The sequence below is a fragment of the Xiphophorus couchianus genome, chromosome 2, assembly GCF_001444195.1.
Source record: "Xiphophorus couchianus chromosome 2, X_couchianus-1.0, whole genome shotgun sequence".
NCBI lineage: Eukaryota > Metazoa > Chordata > Actinopteri > Cyprinodontiformes > Poeciliidae > Xiphophorus > Xiphophorus couchianus.
Window position 1 is genome coordinate 17893462 of NC_040229.1, and position 22414 is coordinate 17915875.

General features: G+C 41.0%; 1 protein-coding gene across 2 annotated transcripts; it reads right to left on the minus strand.

Annotated features, from left to right (window-relative positions):
• Positions 1-1154: 1154 nt before the first annotated feature.
• bmal2 (basic helix-loop-helix ARNT like 2) lies at positions 1155-21495 on the minus strand. 2 transcript variants are annotated; one of them, XM_028038406.1, is made up of 17 exons: positions 21142-21495; positions 12207-12330; positions 12071-12124; positions 11931-11972; positions 11659-11816; positions 11423-11502; positions 11094-11186; positions 9769-9886; positions 9533-9682; positions 9184-9427; positions 8618-8724; positions 8271-8421; positions 8101-8171; positions 6585-6696; positions 5736-5826; positions 5285-5384; positions 1155-4388 (listed from the first exon to the last, which is right to left on the minus strand). In XM_028038406.1, the coding sequence occupies exons 1-17, from the start codon at positions 21197-21199 to the stop codon at positions 4231-4233; spliced, it is 1911 nt and encodes a 636-aa protein (XP_027894207.1). In that variant the 5' UTR covers positions 21200-21495; the 3' UTR covers positions 1155-4230. The 2 variants fall into 2 exon arrangements, with proteins under 2 accessions (XP_027894207.1, XP_027894214.1); XM_028038413.1 differs by lacking the exon at positions 11094-11186 and having other exon boundaries at positions 21142-21494.
• Between the last annotated feature and the right edge of the window lie 919 nt (positions 21496-22414).

The window sequence follows — 22414 nt, forward strand, 5'->3', positions numbered from 1 at the left end:
TCTATACACAGACATTTAAATATCAACATAAGTTTTATATGACACCTGTACAAATCATTGCATTAATATACGATTATACTGAAAACAGCTGTACAGTTGAAATTCTTAAAGCCTTTCAATGGTTTTGACTCTGCACATTGTGCCACCAGCGCTCTCTACTGGAGATTATGGGTTACTGCAAAGTTTTACAATCAACGTCAGTGCCATAAGTCATTGTCATATTTTCTAGCAGTGCTTTCATTTTGGCCACAATTTAACTGAATATGCAAGTAAAATGAGTAATAGAAGACTAATTTAATTTCACAACATTCTAGGCAACATTTGCTACAATATTTCACTTTAGTTTTCCTATTAGAGTTTATTTATTTAGATTTTTTAATTTTTTTTTTGCAAAGCAAGCGTTATCCATAAGTACTCTAGTCAAGGGCTTATTAGCCTAGTCTTTTATGGAACTGAAAAACAAATACAGAAAAAATGGTTAAAAACTAGCCATTATTGAAGACTTAAACATATGTAGTCTTTACTCAAAAATAAATTCAGCAAGATAAAATACATAGAAAAAACGATTACACACATACTGAGATCAACAAAAATACAGAAATGTAAACATGTAACATTATATTCAGAGATCCAACTGGGACAATAATCTGGTTCTGCTGTAAAGTGCAGCAAATGGCTCTTTTTGTCCCTTTTTTAAAAAAAAGTTTATTTTTGGCTCCATCCACCAAAAACACATGAACAAGATGTTTCTGAGTATGGCTGTCTCACTGAATGAAGAAAGAAAAGAGCGAAAAACAAACTGAGGTGAACTGAAGCCGTTCAGGCGGCGATGTGAGCCTTACTACTTCAGAACTATTTTAACCTCTTATTGTGCATTTATTTTGCTTTATTATTGAAAATTATGCACAATTTCGTTTTTGCAGGTTTTTTGCTTGTGTGGTGTTTTTATGGTATTCTTGTTTTCATGCACTTTGAAGCCATCACAGAACATATTTTGTTTTCTACATCAAAGGTCTACAACTTGGTCCTGGAAAGATACAACCTTGCAACTTTTCATGCAGTGAGACATACTGTATATCCCAGATTAAAATAAACTATCTCTGGCACTGACTGGCTTTAAAAACCAATATCTGGACACACAAAAAGACAGTTCATTTGCTTACAAAAACTACATTTTATTTCAAATGGAGTCGAAGCAAAACTCTGTGAAAAGGTCAATCACTCTGTCACAGCAAAACAGGCTGACATGAGAGCAATATATTATCTTTCTGAGGAAACGACAACCACAACAGTGGAACAACGGAGGAAGCTGCACAGTAACAATACCAAACAGCCTTAGAAAAAGAAAAAAGGACCTGCATCCATGGCATGACTCCTTAGCGCTGTGTGTTTGCTTAGGTAGTGAGTTCTGAAGCCAACATGTGCAGCTGCTGGTTCCATCTTTGCACAGGTTTCCACATCATCCATTGATGGGCACAGCATGCCATGGATGGAGCTTCAAGTTAATCCAAAGATATGCAGATTAGCCCTCCGTTCAGTCCACAGAGGCGCCTCCAAGTAAAACAGAAAAAACAACAACACCACAGGTTTCATTATGTGTCCGAGCAGAAATGTCCAAAGGCACTTCGGACACAGGCAGGGGGGTCCCTGTGAATTCAGCTGCTCCATCGACTGGCTCCTCATAATTCAAGCTTAATAAGACAAGACAGTATTCTTCATAATTTACAACCTTTTCCATCCATGAAACAAGACTGCTTATTGGGGATAAAAACTTAACAGTCCTCAAGAACTCATTAAATCGTGGCCCGAGATACCAAACAAGACAAACTATTCCATCTAATGCTTAGGTGCCAGTATATTAGATAATATTTATATAGGGTAAAATAGACATACACAAATTTCTGACAAAAATATTGAAAAATTGTACAATTCTCTTTCAAATGTTCTTCTTATAACACTCTGTGTTCAACACTTAGAATAGAAAATGTCATATCTGTAGCTATAACTTGTAAAATGGAAGTGTTAATGGCTAATGATACTTGACAGCATCTTAAATTCATCTATAGTTTGGCATTTAATATTTTAAGAACATGTTTTTATACAATAAAACAACCAATAAATTAGCTTTCTTTCAATGAGTTTACATATAGGTACATAAATTCAACTATAGCTGTTATTAGCATAAATTTGGTTAATTTTGAGGGAATTTTGGTGATTACATAATAAAACTCAAACCCAATGGGACAATACAGTGTATCACCAACAAAACAGATTATCATAATAATGGCTATCACTTTTCTCCCTAAGAGATAAAATGTGCAATTCTAAGCAACAGAAAGTCAAAACTCTACATGAGGTAAATGGCAACAGGATTGAGAAAAGTTCTGGGACTCAAAAGTTGCATGCACAAACCACTATGTAGAGAGAAAACGACAAAGGACAAATTTAAATGTAGAAACGTGAGGAATGATAGTTCTGCATAGCACAATCCCTTAAAGAAAGCACTGTTCTGGTCAAAAGTTTACATACACACATCATAGCATTAAGGTAAAAAAAAAAGTCTGCAGGTCGTTGATGATACATTTGAACCCTTCTTTAAGCAGGGTGAAAAGATGTTGGGAGACACTACTTCAATTAGTTTTAAAGATAAAGTTCTTTTTAATTCATACAGGCTCAAATTTACACAAACACCCTCACTGTTATTTGGCATAGCGTTGCTTCACAAGTTGCACCTGAACCACAAAGTATTGCTAGCTAGCAAAACGATTCTGGTCTAATATCTTGCACTCTCCTTGGCAAAATTGGTAGGGTTCAGTAATTGCCACTGGTTTCCCAATACAAATCTGGCTTTTAAAAAACAGACTAGAAATATTAGAAAAATTTTAAGAGTCGAGGTCAGGGTGGGAATTCAGTCGTCGCAATAAATGTATAACTTGTGAACCCAGGTTTCAAAAATCACTGAAATTGTATATTGTTTAATTATTCAACCCTGGAGAGAGAAAAAAAGAAAGGTTTAAATGAAGCTTTGAAACTTCAAATAATACAACATTCATGCAGATAAAGAATGTATGTAAACTACTGACCGGAGCTTTATGAGACAACCCAGTGTGCATCCAGTAAGCACGACAAACATTAACACATCTTCGGAAATAGGTCAGTGCATAAATGTACATTTAAAAAAAAAAAAAAAAAAAATTAAGAAACACGCCTAAAGCTAGAGTTTACCTGCAAAACTATGAAGCTGATGTGGCATAAGAACACACAGGTGAACTGGTACAGTCAGAGAAAGCAGGGGAGTCTGGAAGTCCTTCAACTGGATAACTCCCTGAATTATCTCCTCTATCATCCCTCAGATTCAACTTTAACCCAGACTGACCAAATTTAAACCTCATAGTCACCACTTTTGAAATGTTTTTTTGTTTGTTTTGTTTTTGCTTAGCATGAAGTTGACCTACTCTACTATTGTTCTAAATGTATAAGGACAAATGTCATATCCCTACCTGCTCCATGTCTGATGATGAAGTTATTAAACTGGGGCCTTCTTTGCAAACTGTCCCTTTAAGACACATGTGGTCTGAAAATGTGGTGTTTGCCCTCATTAACCCCACAAAATACAGCATATATAGGTCAGTGTAGAAGAGAAGAGCTTTACAGGGCTGCTTTTTTGAAATATGTTCTGATACTGACAAGAGAAACCCTCCAAGCATCCACATAAGAATTGACTCTCAAAAGGTAGATGTTACAGAGGTTGGCCTGCCATGGTGCGCTCCAATGCTTTAGATCCTGAGGCTTTACAGAGAGGGACCAGGCTGTCTTCCTCATGTCCTTTTTTAGTATTCAAACAGTAGCAACCAGTCAGTTCAGTGTGTTTTTTTTTTTTTTTTTGCATTTTCATACCTAAATCTTTTTCAAACTGTGATGGAGAAATAAAAAGCTGGGAATTCAACTTTTTGTCTCAACTTGTTAAAACTTTTATCTAGTGAGGAACTGCAGCAAGGCTCAAGAGGAACATCCTCCATCTGAGGAGGGAAAGTGTCCCAGATAGTCACCACTCCTGATCTTGGGAGAGCAGTCGCCAAAAAACTATAAAGCTTCTGATGAAAGGGGTTAACTAATAATTTAAAGTTTCTACATAAAAAAAATCATAACTGCTGCTTTTTGGAGTTAGCATTCCTGTCACAAAGAAACTGATCATTCAAATGTTTCCCCACAGCAGCTGTTATACGGGTTTTATAAAGACCAGTGCATCTCTTCAAAGTCTACGGCTTCTCCCAAGTTTGTGTCGGTCTCCAGCAGGCTCATGATCACTGCCATGGCCGCTTCGTCGGTGCTGAAACTGTTCAGGCTGGGTCCAACAACACTGTCCAAATCCAGCTGGGAATTCTCCCCTGAAGCAAAGGGAAAAACTATTAACACACATTTAGGCTGAATCACCTTGCACTCCTCACCTCTTCCTGCCCTTAACCCTAAGTTTTTAAGGTGTAGCGGGTCCCAATTGTTTCTGAGAAGTACTTGGCTAACTAAGAGGTTATAAATCTTAGAAAGAGAAACTTTTCAGAGGCTCACTAGGAAACAAAGGGACAGGAACAGAACAATAAGTCCAATATTTCATAAGATATTATGTTTCAAGTACCAAAAAAGCACATTGTATGTGCCAACGAAGTTTTGGCAGACAAAACTGCCAAAAGACAAACTTCTACTGCCATCTATGCTCCCACTTTATGTATGCTTCTAGCTGCAAATGCTTAAGCTCACAGAGAAGAGTGGGATTGTTGTGATAGTGGAAAAGGCAGACAAGAGTTTGGTAAATGTTGAAATCAATATTATCAATATATTACAATATTCAGCAATGGTTTTATTACATGCTTTTTGCTGCCTTAAAGATTGCTGTATTGACTGAAAGTCTGCTGCTTTGGAGCAACTGTATGCACATTAGTATTTATTTTTTAGTTCATTGTCAACCCGTTACTGAAAATGCTGTTATGTCAAAATTTATTTTGTTACCAAGGGACATTTTCCTAACAAGTATAAAAATATATAATGCGGGATTGATAATTGCTTACAGTACATTATGTCATCTATTAACATGTTAAAAACGACTTTGAACTGATGCTATTTATTGGAAGAGAATCCCATTTCACAGTGGAGTATTTTCACCACCTCGTGAATTAAGGCAAAGCAACAGTGGGAGGGAGGAGTGCTGGAAGTATGTGATTCAGCCTTATACTGTAATGAAGGAGAAGTAAATAGGTTTTAGGCTTATTAAGAGGTTTGGATAGAGTACCCATCAGCGAGTCTCCGCCTGGGAATGAAGCCCCTTGAGGTTCACCGTCTGAGCTCGACTTTCCTGGGATCTCCATGTCAGAAGTTTCTCCGTTTGGCACCTGGAGAGGAAAAAGAGAAGCAGATTAGAGGCAGTATGCAGTATGTTTAAAAAGACGCAGAAGAAGCAGTAACAAAGGTCAATTCTTTTGAGGTGATTTTAAAACTCCAAACAATTTGAGATGAATATTCTAAGCAGTAATAGACACCATTCTAATGTTTTAAAACAAAAAGAGTTGTAAGAAACTCAGATTGCACTTAAAACACCAACACGGAAGTCATTTTTTTCCTCCTGTATTGAGAAACATCTTGGTTATGTAAACGGTTCATAGAAACATTTATAAAGCTCATCTCTACATATGAAACAATTCAAAATTTGTTTTCTGGACAGGATTTATTTAACAGACACTTACACTGTTGGTGATCTGATTGAGTGTTTGGGGAGATTTCTCCTGTGCCAGACTGAATGGACTGACGTTCCCACTAGAAGGTGATGAATTCAGCCTGAACAGATCAACACAGACCTAATCAATAATGTATCAAACAGCATAGCAGGAAAAACACAGCTGCTTAAGGAGATGGATGAAAAGAAAAATTTTTTGGAATATTTAGGTTATAATCAAGCCATGAGAGAAAATTAGAATATCCCATTAAATATTCAGTTCTTTTATAAGAAAAAGTTTTACATAACAGATTTCTAGTCATTTTTAAAAATTCCCTCACTTTAAGTCTGATGTTTATCTGACAGAGCAAATGTTTCCTGCTTGAACACCGAGCACAAAAGTAAAATTTTTTGAGTTTCTTCCTGATTGTGGAGAGGCACTTTCACTCCCACTGCAGTAAGAGCCCGCTGCAGGCGCCAAGAGGACATTTAAGGATTTTTGGAGCCTTTTTGTGGCATCCTGTGGCCTGCTTTCAGGTTACAGTCATTTGCATGGCCAAAGCTGAGCATGTTTGCAGCGGTTTCTAAAGTTGTCCATTGGCAGGTTAGTTTCCATAAAATCCAAAGAATTTTTGAGACCACTTTTCCAGAGGCCTCAGATCAGAAATACGGAATATTTTACATATTTGATTGGATTTTTTCTAAAACAGTGGAAATATCTGGCTCATATTAAAGAAAATATTTAAAAATATTCAGTTATTATTTATCTACCCGATTTGAAAATTAACATAAGATATCCATATGTCTGAACATGTTTTATAGCATAAAGTGTCACATTTTTTCTCATGACCCTAAAAATTAAATACTTGTGATGCCGTACTTGTTGAAATCCAGCAGCTCATTGGCAATCTGTGTCCCAATACTTCCAGCGTATATCATAGTTCCAGATGTAGAGGAGATGCCTGGTATAACTGGAAGGGACTTCTTGCAGTCTGTAAGAATATAAGTAAGATTAGGATTCAAAAATGCGTATTTTCATATGCGAAGACCTTTTCAGGGCAGGCTTATTTTTATAATTCTGTTTAAAGCAACAAAATTTAATTAATCAGACAAACAAATGTTTCTAACATTATTAAAACATACCGGCGAAAAGTCTTTTAGTCCAGAGTCACACCGAATAAATGCTTTTCAAAGGTCTTTTCAAGAGTCTTGAGGTGGTTTCTGCTGCTTTAGAAGTTGGCACCACATATTATGCAAGGTTCTTAAAAATCATGTAGAACGCGTCATTCACTTCATTAATTAGTAATTTTGCAACTATTAAAAGAAGATAGAAATAAATTACAAAGTATAAATTATGAGCTTGCTTGAATAGTAATGGAGTTTATTTTCTATCGGTGCCATAAATAATGAGGAATAGGGCCATCAGTCAACAGCTTTACTTCAAATGCTGTAACACTTGGGTTTGTCAAATAAAGGATAAATTATCCAGTGCCATAAATAATGAGGAATAGGGCCATCAGTCAACAGCTTTACTTCAAATGCTGTAACACTTGGGTTTGTCAAATAAAGGATAAATTATCCAAGGCTACATGAAAATTGTTTGAGGCAGATTTATTTTTTTCTCTACATCTCACAAAAATTGTGGCTTTATTGCTTTGTTTTTAAGAATCAAGGGGTCTGCTCAACTTGAATTTAATGTTGTGTACAGACCAAACAGTTAGTAAATGGCCCTTTTGTTAAATTTTCAATGTGTGTCTCCAGTCATGTTGGAGAAAAAAACCCCAAAATACTAAAAGGTGAAGGGTAAAATCAACACGTCATGTGGAAACTTAAGTGTCAATTTAAATGTAAGAAGAAACAAAGTCTAAAACAATCTCTTTTTTTAAATTTTCAATTAGCTTTTTTCCTTTTGGCTTTTAGTTATCACAAAAGCCAAATCCATACTTTTCAGGACTCACAGGAGTCACAATAACTGCACTAAGTAGAAAAATATGTGTGGTTTTCAGCACATCCAGTTGCAGCCACACTCCTTGCAAGACTTTGTTCCGTAGGAGCCTTTTTCTAGAAGTTAACTCGAGTGTTATGACGAAACTCTCAGGCGCAACACATAATGTAGCTGAACCGTTAATTAATTAATTAACAACATTGTTTAGATTTCCACTCAAAAACAAACTAATTGAGCCCATCTTTCAGTGTGCACCAGTTTCTTAAACAACATGCTCAAAGTGACCTACAAACGTTTCTAGGTCAGACTTAGTTTACTGACTTCAATGGAAAAACACACGTCATAGACACAAAACACCGACATGCACAGCTGCAAGGAAAATCATAGAAGATGCTGCATGCAAGCATGAAAGCTGCACACAGATGTAAATCAGTGATTGTTATGCTCTGACCTTCTGAAGCCTTGGAATTGCCCGACTGTTCAGACTTGTGTCCAGACCGCGCTGTTCGACTGTTGTCATACCTTATCAGAGGAGGAGAGAACAGGAAGCAGATGGTTTTCTGAGCAGCCTTGTGCAGATATGGTCAGATAAAGCAAAAAATGCTGCAGGCATATACTTACGATATTACTGTGTTGGTTGACACTATGTATTCGACTTCTTTGTTCCAAGGATTGACAAAACTAAACCACTGACTTTGCAGAGTGACAAAAGAGCCGTATTTTGTTTTGAATTTATAGCAGTTTGTCTCTATTTTCTCCCGACTTCGCAAGACTGTAAAGCGGTGACAAGAAGGAAAAAATGCAAATTAAACAACATATTAGACAAAGCATACTGTGTGCAAAATTAACAGATGGAACAACAAGAAATTTGCAGCTCGCATCGCAGCAATGTTGAAGCTGGTGCATTTTATGCAGCAGAGACTTTAAAAAGGCTTAAAGAAGAAAACTAACCAAGACATGTAGGTTACCTTTTCGATGTCGATCGGCTAAATGTAGTAAGTCATCTTGATGGAAGTACTCGTAGCACGATGTTCCCAGCAATTCTTGGGGAAGATAACCCAGAATGGTTGTTGCTCTGTTGGAGGAAAAAAAGTTCAGACATTGAAAAGCTGCAGAGGGAGGGTGTGTTCATAGAAATAAAAACAAATACACAACTTTTCTGTTTCTTTTTTGCCCAAAGCTTTAAAGGTGGAATTTATAATGTGTTAAGACATAAATCCCCATCCTCCTCCACTCATGTTTCAAGTGACACGTTTTTCAACCATTTTATAAACACCATAACGTTAAACAGCGCAGGTCCATTTCTTTTATATATGAAAATTAAGTAATAAAATGTACTTGTTTAATTATACCTAATTAACTGTATAAAGCATCTCATTTATAGAATGAGATGCTTTTAACCATTCTATAGAGTTTATAGAATGGTTAAAATATCTGGAATGATTTTCAAAATGTAGCGAGCTATGGTCCGTCTACAGACAAGCTACATCATCCTAGGCCTTCTTACCCTCCTGTCACAGGAAATTAAATTTACCTTTGATCAACAAAGGTGAATTTTCCATCCATGGCGTAGCGTGTAACAAACTCGGTGGGTTTAACTCGGACTTCTCCGTTAACTTGCGGAGCTGAGTGTGAATGGACGCGTCCCACCGCCACCAGGCAGCTAAAGTAGGAGCTGTCCTGCTTGTCTCCCTCTCCTTCCCCCTCTGCTCCCATCTGACTGGTTGGCCAACTGCGCATATAGCCGGTGCAGTGCACTGTGCAGTATTTCTGTGACTCTTAAAAAAAATAAAAATATGCATTAAATATCATAAACAATATGCACAAAATAAAATCCACCGCTGGGAGTCATTTGTGGAAACTGCCAAGCAATTTGTGATCACCTTTCTTTTTAGAGGTGTTTGCCTGGGTTTCCTTTTCTTCAATTTTCACAGGTATCTTGTTGTACTTCATGCGACAAAAGAAGGAGCGCCGGGCGCCTGAGCACAACCGTGACGCACCGATGGGAAGGTCAGCCTGAACCTGCAGACCAGCTGCAGATACCCAGAGTGTTAAACGCACTGCAGTAAATTAAATCTTTTGACCTCACACACACACAGACAAAAATAAAACGCTTTACTTTTAGCATCTATTAGCCGCTCACGAGGGTGCAATTCAGAAGCAGACAGTTGCTCCTTCACTTTTCCCATGTCCTTGGGGTGTATATAGTCAAACAGGCTCTGTCCAATCAGCTCCGCCTAAAGTAAAAAACACAGGACACCGCATACTTAGACAAGGCTTCCATGTGGATGAAACAACCAACAAAAATACCTAATTTAAACAGATCTAACAACTAGTTTCAAAGGGTATTTTTACTGAGGACTTCTGTCCCATTAGCACACCAGACAGGGTGTAAAGATGGAAATAAGTCAGATTCAGATTTTAAAGACACACTATTAATGTTAAAGTAGTCATAATTCTAGAACTTTTACCATTTTGTCACATTACAATCACAAAGTCTAATATTTTTTTAATGGGATTTTATGGCAACACAAAAGTAGAGCATAATCGTTAAGGGAGTATAAGGAAGGTCATACAAGTTTGAAAATTGAGACTGGCATCTTTATTTAGATAAATTTTAAAACCAATGAAAATAGACAATTTAATGTGCAATTTAAATTCAGTCAAATTTAGACTGATCAGTGAAGGAATCAAAATACACAACCACAAAGACCAAGGGACACAGAAACTCTCTGAACATGTGGAAGAACCAAAATTAAACTTTACAATCTCAATGCAAAATACTACATGTGGTAGAAAACCAACATAGAAAATCCTGAAATATAAACAGTGTAACATGGAAGAGGCAGCATAAATATTAGGGTTGCCTTCTTCTGCAGGGAATGAGAGGCTAGTCGGAGTTAAATACCTGAAATATGGAGCAAACATGTCACACATTTGAAAGTGTAACAGAGGCTGTGGCGTTTGGACTTGTTGCTGTAACTACATACCAGGGTGTTGCATTTACCTGTTACCTGATTTTTATTTTCCTCTTCATAATTATGTACCACTTTGTGTTGGTCGACCACATAAAACCCATTCACGTTTGTGGTTGTAACAGGATAAAATAGGAAAAAGTTCAGTGAGTATGAAAACACAAGATACAGCAAGTTAGCAGAAGTATGACAGATTAAGATCTTAATATGGCCAAACTCCAAACATAAATGTCCATTTATAATAGCAGTACAAACATAACTATCAAGCACATATATAGTGAATGAATGTTTTAGTTTTAACTAGCAGTTCTACAGCAGGGAGCATGCTCTCTTTTAAAGTCACCAGCACTTCATAGATTCCCATCTATCCACTATGCAAACATCATAACAAAAACCCATCTAGTGTGTCTGGTGTTTTTACATAAAGCCACAAAAACAGCAGATTATGCGACAAATGTAAAAGTGTTACCCGACTATAATTTAATATCTTTGTGACGGACTCTGAGACAAAAACTATTTTCCCGCGATCACAGCCCACTACAAACAGGAACCCATCTGCAGCCTGCACAACAGAGACAAGGAAAGAGCGACAGTCAGGATCTGCTCAAGACAAAAGCACAAAGCCATCAGGCTTTTGTAAAATGCTGTACATTGTAAATGTAACTAATGTAGTTCAAAAATATAGAAAAACTAATCTAGTCTACTTTATTGCTTTGTAATTGATGGAAAATTCTAATATCCTTAAAATTTTGATCATAAAATAACACATGCAAACATGTTTTACTATCTCATGTTTACCTTGAGGACAAGATGTTTAAGCTCTTCCTCGGGAAGAAATGATGGTTTGGAGCTCGCTTCAGAAAAGGAGCTCGCTGAACCTGAAATTACAGACAGTTTCACAATGTAAAAGGCTTAAAGAAGCTAACAAGACATACATTGTCTCTGTCAGTTAAGTCTAAGTTCGAAATATTTTGAACTGAGAAAAATAGGGCTTACCATCTTTGTTTACTACAGGTTATGGATGTAATTTGTACCTTTGAGGGATTTGAGGTGCTGCACTGCCATTCTGAGCACCGTGAGTTTGTCCAGTTTACGGGACATGGGGTTACATGTGGGGATCATGGCTGAAAGTTTGTCAATAAGATTGTTCATTTTGTCTCGTCTCCTCTTCTCGATTTGGCTGTGTGGTTCCCTGCAAAGACATTTAAATAAATATGTCACTGACCTCTGAAAAGCAGCACACTCTGGATTATTGAACTATAACAGACATTTGTTTAATCTGAGGTTTATTATAAGGTTTTTCTACCTGAAGCATTTAATTTTGACATGTTGGTCCTCTCCGTCTGACCTGTGGAGAGAAAAATCACCAAATTCACATGGATAGATTAAATTTATTCTGGAAAAATTTGCACAAAATATGTTTCCCTTTAAAAATAAGCAAAGCACCTGTTTTGGTCATCTTCCATATCTGCATCGCTAATCATAGCCAATTTTGAATCCCTGAGAGGAGAATAAACACATAATTTAGCAGGGGTTTTTTTCTGTGTATTTTAATGAGATCAAGTGTATGAGGAATACTAACTGGTTGTCTGTGCTTCCCTTGCGCTTCCTTGGCATGTCCATACTCGAGGACATACCAGATGTTATGGATGGGGTCATCAAGCTGGGCAGAGAATTGCTCTGTTCTTCCTCAACCAGCACATCATCTGGAACACAGACATCAAATGCTCTGAAACAAATCCTAAATGCTAAGATCATAATTTATCTGCAGCAAGAAATGGGCAGTTTATGGTTATTGAGGTACAGTAAAGTTTGATAAAATTCCCCCAACAGTTCATGTTCCTTTTATTCAAATAGCAAAGAACGCAGCTGAGTTTTCTCAGGCTTTGAGGATCATAAATAATAGTCGCTGCGCACTGCCGGCCAGCTCCTCACACCCTGGTCAAAATATGTTCCAACTGCTGCCAGACAGCTACTGCACTGTCCTTCAGGAACTCCAGAAGCTTCAAATTCAGTGATGTAAATGCTCAAACATTACTGCCAAAATTTCTATTTGTCAACTTTAACAAATTTCTTCAAGCAAATCTAGGTGGTGACTTCAGTTTTTATTATCAAAACAGAAAATTACAAAATCAGGCTGATGAACCATCACTGATATTAGCATTTCATGGAGTTTTACACCAGGAAAAGTTTTCCTAAATCTACATTGCTGTAAAAAAATGTCTATTTTCATTATAATTGAACATTTTGGATTAAAAAAAAGTTATTTCAGACAAATATAACCAGACTAATTACAATGAGCTGTTTTAAAACAGTGATTAAAATTTGTAGAACAATTAGCTTTCCAAACTAATCTGGCCCTTTTCCATAAACCCAACAACTTGTGCCAACCTTGGCAGTAACAACTGCCATCAAATGATTGCAATAGCAAAACATTTATCTTTTACATTGCTGCAGAGGAATTTTGGCCTAATTTTCTTTGCAGAATTGTTTTAGCTCAGGGACATTGGAAAGTTTTTATTCCTTGATTCCATGATCTGAGACGTGTCAGTGTGGTTTGGTACGCTATTTTAAGGTCTGGTGTGTTCAGGATGTGGCGTTCATACAAATGCAGCAACAAACATGATGCACTAGGTCTCAGGTTTGTCGCAAAAAGTGATATTTTTTTGTCCCCAATCAATGGACTGTGTTGTATGAGGCCAGTAGCTGCATCGCAATTGTACCGTACTATTATCCAAAGGCCTGCAGCTGAGAGAAGCCCAGGAATGGTGCGGTATGGGTTGTTCAAAAGCGACCATGTGTAATGAAGCATTTAAATCCCAAACTGCTGACAGTGGCTCTCAAAAATGAGCTCAAGTCTTCATATTTCCACATCTGGTCTGGTGTGCCATGAGCTGTAAGGCTTCTGAAAAAATATGTGGGAGAAAAACTCAAGAGAATGACTGGAAACAGACTGTTTTTTATTGATTTCATCTATTTTTAACCACGAGCCACAAACCCTGTGACCCAAATAGCCTTTAACAGATCAGCAGTGACCCGACTTCTAATCCGCCTCACTCTGCCAAGTTCTGCCAGATTACAAGTTTGCAAAGAAGCTAAATGAAGATCAGACTGTACACACATTCTTCCAATAAATCTTCCAACCTTTCTCTCCGGCTCAACTGTTTACTTATAAGCTCATTCAACAAATTTCTGACTTGAGTTTTGGCTGCACCTATGCGACCCATAGCATGACGATCTGCTGCTTGATGAAAGTCTAATTTCATTATCTAATTTAAAGCAGCAGACCCTACATTTAAATCTTCAAAGTGTTAAGATACCCATACATCAATATTTCAAAAACAAGAATGCAAATAAATGAAAAAAATGGAGATTGCAAATTATTATGACTCAAAGATCTTAACTGAATTTAAATAACTGGAGAAAAGAACTCCTTGAATGCAGAACTAAAATGGCATTCTGTAGTCTTTTCTCGTCATAGAACTGGAGTTTTATCCATCAGTCTTCTAAGCATCTATTAAACAGCTTAAAGCCCCAAAACTCTGAAATATTTTATTTTGATTGCCTCAAATAGACTGATTGTGCCAAAGGTGGCGTGCCTGAAGGACGATCCCAAGGTTCGAAAGGCTCCATGAAACAAATGCAAAGTACCCTATTCAGTGTGGACACACCCTTTTATTCATTTTGAGCACACAGACATGGCCAAACCTCTAACTGCCAGCTCAACCCTTTTCATTCTCATCATTTCACATACCAGGACATGTGAATGCATGACAGCTCCTCAGTGAGCTTTCTTGGTTTAAGTTAACACTAATATGTTTGTGTCACTCTGTGATTTTATTCATCTGTGCAAAGCTCCTCCATGGGCTGCCACCTTATCGTGGTGGAGGGGTTTGAGTGTCCCAATGATCCTAGGAACTATGCTGTCTGGGGCTTCATGCCCCTGGTAGGGTCACCCAAGGCAGACAGGTCCTAGGTGAGGCACCAGACAAAGAGCAGCCCGAAGACCCCAATGATGAAGGAAAACCTTGGACTTGGTGTTCCCTCGCCCGGACGCGGGTCACCGGGGCCCCACTCTGGAGCCAGGCCTGGAGGGGGGGCACGATGGCGAGCGTCTGGTGGCCGGGCTTTTACCCATGGAGCCCGGCCGGGCTCAGCCCGAAGAGGAAACATGGGCCCCCCGTCCCATGGGCCCACCATCCGTGGGAGGGGCCAAAGGGGTCGGGTGCAGTGTGGGATGGGTGGCAGCAGAGGGAGGGGACCCTGGCGGTCCGATCCTCGGTTGCAGAAACTGGCTCTTGGGACGTGGAATGTCACCTCTCTGGTGGGGAAGGAGCCGGAGCTAGTGCGTGGGGTCGAGAGGTTCCGGCTAGAAATAGTCGGTCTCACCTCGACGCACGGCTCTGGTTCTGGAACCAGTCTCCTTGAGAGGGGCTGGACATACTTCCACTCTGGAGTTGCCCAGGGTGAGAGGCGTAGGGCAGGAGTGGGCATACTTGTTGCTCCCCATCTCGGCGCCTGTACGTTGGGGTTTACCCCGGTGAACGAGAGGGTAGCATCCCTCCGCCTACGGGTGGGGGGACGGGTTCTGACTGTCGTTTGTGCTTACGGGCCGAACGGCAGTTCAGATTACCCACCCTTTTTGGAGTCCTTAGAGGGGGTACTGGAGAGTGCTCCTCCTGGGGACTCCCTTGTTCTGCTGGGGGACTTCAACGCTCACGTGGGCAACGACAGTGAGACCTGGAGGGGCGTGGTTGGGAGGAACGGCCCGCCCGATCTGAACTCGAGCGGTGTTCTGTTGCTGGACTTCTGTGCTCGCCATGGATTGTCCATAACGAACACCATGTTCAAGCTTAAGGGTGTCCATATGTGCACTTGGCACCAGGACACCCTAGGCCGCAGTTCGATGATCGACTTTGTCGTCGTTTCATCGGATCTGCGGCCGTATGTCTTGGACACTCGGGTGAAAAGAGGTGCGGAGCTGTCCACTGACCACTACCTGGTGGTGAGTTGGCTCCGGTGGTGGGGGCGAAAGCCGGTCAGACCTGGCAGGCCCAAACGTGTTGTGAGGGTCTGCTGGGAACGTCTGGCGGAATCCCCTGTGAGACGGAGCTTTAACTCCCATCTCCGGCAAAACTTCGAACACGTCCCGGGGGAGGTGGGGGACATGGAGTCTGAGTGGACCATGTTCCGTGCCTCCATTGTCGAGGCGGCCGATCGGAGCTGTGGCCGCAAGGTTGTCGGTGCCTGTCGCGGCGGCAACCCTCGAACCCGCTGGTGGACACCTTCGGTGAGGGATGCCGTCAGGCTGAAGAAGGAGTCCTATCGGGCCTTTTTGGCCTGTGGGACTCCGGAAGCAGCTCATGGGTACCGGCGGGCGAAGCGGCATGCGGCTCGGGCGGTTGCTGAGGCAAAAACTCGGGCGTGGGAGGAGTTTGGAGAGGCCATGGAGAAAGACTTCCGTACGGCTTCGAGGCGATTCTGGTCCACCGTCCGGCGTCTCAGGGGGGGGAAGCGGTGCAGCACCAACACTGTTTATAGTGGGGATGGTGTGCTGCTGACCTCTACTCGAGACGTTGTGGGCCGGTGGGCAGAGTACTTCGAAGACCTCCTCAATCCCACCAACATGCCTTCCACTGAGGAAGCGGAGCCTGGGGACTCTGGGTTGGGCTCTCCAATCTCTGGGGACGAGGTCGCCGAGGTGGTTAAAAAGCTCCTCGGTGGCAGGGCCCCAGGGGTGGATGAGATCCGCCCGGAGTTCCTTAAGGCTCTGGATGTTGTAGGGTTGTGTTGGTTGACGCGACTCTGCAATATCGCATGGACATCGGGGGCAGTTCCCCTGGATTGGCAGACTGGGGTGGTGGTCCCCCTGTTCAAAAAGGGGGACCGGAGGGTGTGCTCCAATTATAGAGGGGTCACACTCTTAAGCCTCCCTGGCAAGGTCTATTCAGGGGTCCTGGAGAGGAGGGTCCGTCGGATAGTCGAACCCCGGATTCAGGAAGAGCAGTGTGGTTTTCGTCCTGGTCGTGGAACACTGGACCAGCTCTACACCCTCGGCAGGGTCCTGGAGGGTGCATGGGAGTTCGCCCAACCAGTCTACATGTGTTTTGTGGACTTGGAGAAGGCGTTCGACCGTGTCCCTCGGGGAGCCCTGTGGGGGGTTCTCCGGGAGTATGGGGTACCGGGCCCTTTGATACGGGCTGTCAGGTCCCTGTATGACCGGTGTCAGAGTCTGGTCCGCATTGCCGGCAGTAAGTCGGGCTCGTTTCCGGTGAGAGTTGGACTCCGCCAGGGCTGCCCTTTGTCACCGATTCTGTTCATCACTTTCATGGACAGAATTTCTAGGCGCAGCCAAGGTGTTGAGGGGATCCGATTTGGTGGCCTTAGGATCTCATCTCTGCTTTTCGCAGACGATGTGGTCGTTTTGGCTTCATCAGATCGTGATCTGCAGCTCTCGCTGGAGCGGTTCGCAGCCGAGTGTGAAGCGGCCGGGATGGGGATCAGTGCCTCCAAATCCGAGGCCATGGTCTTGAGCCGGAAAAGGGTAGAGTGCCTTCTCCGGGTCAGGGGGGGTGTCCTGCCCCAAGTGGAGGAGTTTAAGTATCTCGGGATCTTGTTCACGAATGGGGGAAGAAGGGAGCGGGAGATCGACAGGCGGATTGGCGCAGCGTCTGCTGTCAAGCGGGCGCTGTACCGGTCCGTCGTGGTGAAGAGAGAGCTGAGCCAAAAAGCGAAGCTCTCGATTTACCGGTCGATCTACGTTCCCACCCTCATCTATGGTCATGAGCTTTGGGTCATGACCGAAAGAACGAGATCGCGGATACAAGCGGCTGAAATGGGTTTTCTCCGTAGGGTGGCTGGGCTCTCCCTTAGAGATAGGGTGAGAAGCTCAGTCATCTGGGAGGGACTCAGAGTAGAGCCGCTGCTCCTTCACATCGAGAGGAGCCAGTTGAGGTGGCTTGGGCATCTGGTCAGGATGCCTCCTGGACGCCTCACTGGTGAGGTGTTCCGGGCACGTCCCACCGGGAGGAGGCCCCGGGGAAGACCCAGGACACGCTGGAGAGACTATGTCTCTCGGCTGGCCTGGGAACGCCTCGGGATTCCCCCGGAAGAGCTAGAAGAAGTAGCCGGGGAGAGGGAAGTCTGGGCCTCCCTTCTGAAGCTGCTACCCCCGCGACCCGACCTCGGATAAGCGGAAGAAGATGGATGGATGGATGGATGGATGGATGTGCAAAGCAAACCAACATTTTGTTTACTCCTGTCTTTCTCTCATGCTTGCTTTCAACAATATCTGTAACTTTTAGCATTATTGGATCTGTGTTAATGTGAGCCTCTTCCACATAAAGACTATCCAAAGTTGGTAGCACTCTTGCCTTGCAGCAAGAAGGTTCTGGGTTCAAATCCCGGCCTGGGGTCTAATTGCGTGGACTTTGCATGTTCTCTCTGTGTAACCATGGGTTCTCTCTGGGTACTCCAGCTTCCCTCCAACAGTCCAAAAACATGACTGTTAGGTTAACTGCTCCATCTAAATTGCCCCCAAGCATGTGTATGTGTGCCCCTTGCGGTCCTGCAAAGACAAGCAGGTGCATATAATAGATGGATAATAATAGTTATTGCAAACTAAACATGCAACAATTTGTTCAAAATTTTATTTGAGGTTTATAATAATGTACTGTTTGTGTTTGTTGAATTTCAGTTTTAATTAGTAACAACTTTACCATCATACATCATCTGTTTATGGTTTGATATTTCTAACTAATTGTTTTGGCAAGTACTACATTATCACTTTGATGTAAATATTGCTTGCTTAGACTGTATCACAAATAGATTGACCTTTGAATTTTAAGGTTGTAAAGCTTTCTATAATCTTAGTGGCATTTAAGCACAGAGCAACACAACTGACTGATGTATCCATCTTGTCTTCATTTTCTTTCTTTCATTCGTTTACTTAGTTTGATCACTTTAGGTAAATGTCTCCATTGGTTTTTTTATGCATTTTTAATTTCTGTAAAGCTCTCTGTGTTACAGAACTTTGACTAAATTAAAAGCACTACACTTGCTAACATTACACAACTTACTAGTCACTACAGTTACAAAGGCTTCATCCTAAGTGCTTATTGCAAGGAAATTATACAATTTTGCTATTCTTCTCTTCATCTAGTAACTTGTGCATAGCTGATATAAGCTGGTAATTAGTCTAACTGGGAAAGTGGCCCTGCTAGCTGTAGCTTTCCAACTACAGTTAGCAGGTAATTTAGCTGTAAGAGCATCACTGTGTCATGTGAAACATTTTACATAGCAAAATTTATCTCTTGTAAGCATTGGAAAATGACACTATATTATATTAGGCTATGTATTGTGTGGTAAGGGGAGGTAAGTGAGGCAGAGCCTCACCTGTATCATGGAAAAATAATTAATCTTCCTATTTTCACCCTGTGGTTTGTACTATAAAGTACTTATTTCTCATTTAGCTTAACCAATTCAGATTTTATTTTTTCCAAAATCGTTTATTTTTTGCATTTTCCAATTCAAATGCTTGGAAGCGAAGCTGGTAAGGCAGCAGGAAGCTGAGCCTCACATGGGATTGCGCAACCTCTAACTGCACTGGCTGCCATTCTATGAGAGCATGCTCCTCCTTTCTGTACGCCGCCAATAAAATGACTAAAAAACATTTAATGTATGAACTGATTTTCCATAATTTAGCTTATGTATATAATGTACAGTGGTTTTTGCCACCAACTGTGTGTGTAACGTGTTTCGTGTGCGGAGAAGCGATCAGAAATGGCAGAGAACAGATTCAAGGTGAGGCAGGCAGTTCTCTTGCCTCATGACAGGGGGCGCTCATGATCCCAGACATTGTGACTCCACAACTGCAGAATAAGAGACAGTAACAGCGAGCTAGCCATACAGTAAAGTCAAGTGCAGCGATATATTTATAGTTTTCTCCTCTTACCACAACAATCACTTATTAACAATCGCAAAATAAACATTAAGCTTAAAACCATACTACTGCATCAGACTGAATGCTCTGCTCTTTGTGTGGGAAATATTTGAGCGTTTTTTGTTGTGGCGTTGTTGTCAGTTGCTATGGAGACGAGTCAGCGCGTAGCTGATACAGAGAGCGAGAAAGACGTGGTTTTGAGTTGTACTTTAATGGTTTTTCCATTTGCTGTGGAGCACAGCACGACATTAATAATATCTACATGTCCAAGTTTGATTGAGTTAACGGAATTATTCTACCGTGGCAGCGCGGCTATGTATGTAGAAGAATAGTCTTTTTGCTCTGCAGCGTTGTCCGCATGCGCGAAATTTCCTTATGTAAACAATAACATGCATGGGGTCTATATTTGTAAATCTGGTTTTGATTAAGTCAGTGCCTCACTAGCTATGAACCTCACCGCACGTCATTGCCTTGTATATTAGGGTTCTATTCAGCCAGTTGATCGGCAGTGTGCAGCACCAGCAGGGAGCCATCCATCTCATTCTCCAGCGTCTACTTAAAAGAACTTTATCTTATAGAAATTATGTGGGTAGAAATTGTAGCAGTTTTAAAACCACAACTTCTTAAAACTGCGGCACACCTTGATATCAATAACCAGCCCAAGCCTGTTACACAGTAATAAATAAAAAGGAAATTTAAAACCTTAAATTTGAAACTGACTTGCAACGGTTTGTCTGGACGGTCACATACATTTTAGGTAATATACACATATATTGCCTAAAATGAACATGTTACTTTTATATATATTTTTAAGCATAATCAAAAAAGGTGTTCATTTATTTTCAGTCATGTGTGTTTGTATTTTTTCTTACTCAGCCTGAACTGACCCTAAAGCTGGTTCCAACAGTCCAGTACATCTAGTCCTGAAACCAGAACTGATTTATGTGACACTAAAGGAGGACTGGCTTCTACAGGCAGGGAGGCTCACTGTGGCAACCTTAAAGCTTAAAACAAATAACTGATTGGGCTCCTCTTTTGTACGTATAAAACGCGTAACTACATTGTGCATTAATTAAAACTGATTATATTTGCAAACGAAGTGCTAAATAAATCTACTGTAACGTAATGTAACACGGTGTTCTCAAGAATACCACCTTAAATAAACGCATCCTTCGATAGAGAACGATAAACACAGGCCCCGCTGCTGCTGCTAAGCTAGCTTTCGTTGTGATTTACATGTACGGGTTATCATTAATTGGAACGAATAATTATATTTAACAGACAATAGGTTTTTAATATTTGACCTGTTTAGGTTGCGAAACGGTGGTGGTGTGATGAACAAGGTTGTACGGCTGTTACATAAATGGCGTAGCGTTAGAGGGCGAGCTTGCTCTACTGATCTACTGACCTAGTTTCGGAATAGCGCAAACTCCTCAGTTGAGCGGAGCAACAAACTGACAATAAACACCCCTGGACCTCACCTTGTCAGCCTAAACCTCGATACAAGGCACCCCCCTACTGCCAGCATATGCAAGCATTACCGACGGTGACAGCAGTAGTGTTGCGTTTCATTTACCTGCCGGTTCGCTTCCCGCTCTGTCACCGCCGCCAGCCGCTGCGTTCTGCGCCGACATGGCTGAAGCAGGAGCCGGTGCGCTGGGGCCCAGGACTCCAATACATGGATGAGCCAGTCGACAACCCCTGATTATGTGGGACAGGGTTGTGTGGGTTCCGCTAAATGTTGTAAAGCCGTTTTAATAAGCTCGCAACAGGTAGAACTAAAAAGGGAATAAATAAGGACGAGGGGGTTGGAAACGTGACCAAAATTACCGGTGTGCTGTGCATTGAGAGAAGTGAGGGGGAAACGCGGAAGCAAGAGGACTGTCTCCGCCTACCCGTTCACAGCTGCTGATCCCGTTCTCTTCGTGACAGTCGAGAGCTACCCCTTCCGGACTTTGATAACAGCACGTTAATTAATTAATTAGTTATGCTAGTATGTCTCTGTAAGTTGGAATAACATTCCAATTTGAATATCATTGAAATAAATAAATATACTATGTAAAGCTTGCAGCTTTTGCTTATTATGTTAATGTTGATAGTTATGGCGTACGTTTATTAAAAACGCTAGAATGTTGCAAAAACAAAAAGACAAAACATATTTAGACAAAAAAATTTCATCATATATAGTACATACATGTTTGGGGCCAACCAATAATTTGCTTCCATACCCAATTGCAGTAAAACCACAAGGCATTTATTCAGCTGTAGCTACAGGTTACTGTCTTGTTGCTTCAATATTTGATAGTATTCTTTCCTCAAGTGCACCAGTAAATCCTGCAGCAAAATGACATGAAGCTGCTTTGTAGTTGAAAAAATAAAGTGCCTATCTATCTATCTATCTATCTATCTATCTATCTATCTATCTATCTATCTATCTATCTATCTATTGCAGATGTCTTTGACAATTCGATGGCGTGACGCAAACGATGTGGGCGGGTAGAGAACTGACTGCGTCATCATGTTGCTAGGATATGCAAATATTTTCTTTTATGACGTAATACAGGTTCAACTCTGAACACTGATGTCTATTTTTACTTGTATTCTACCCCTGGTAAGACCCAGTCCAGTTTTCCGGATTTTGGAGAGCCATCAGAACTTTTTTAGCAGCAATTTATTTTGCAAAGTAAAACTAGAACGTTTTACTATTGATGAATGATTCTTCATTAATAGATAAAGAGTCATTCACTTATTGAACAACTTTTCTTCTCTGCCAGGATTTACTCAGACATTCTAATGTCAAGAAATTTTAACGCGTATATGTGGGATGCAGGGGAAGAGGAAGAATCACG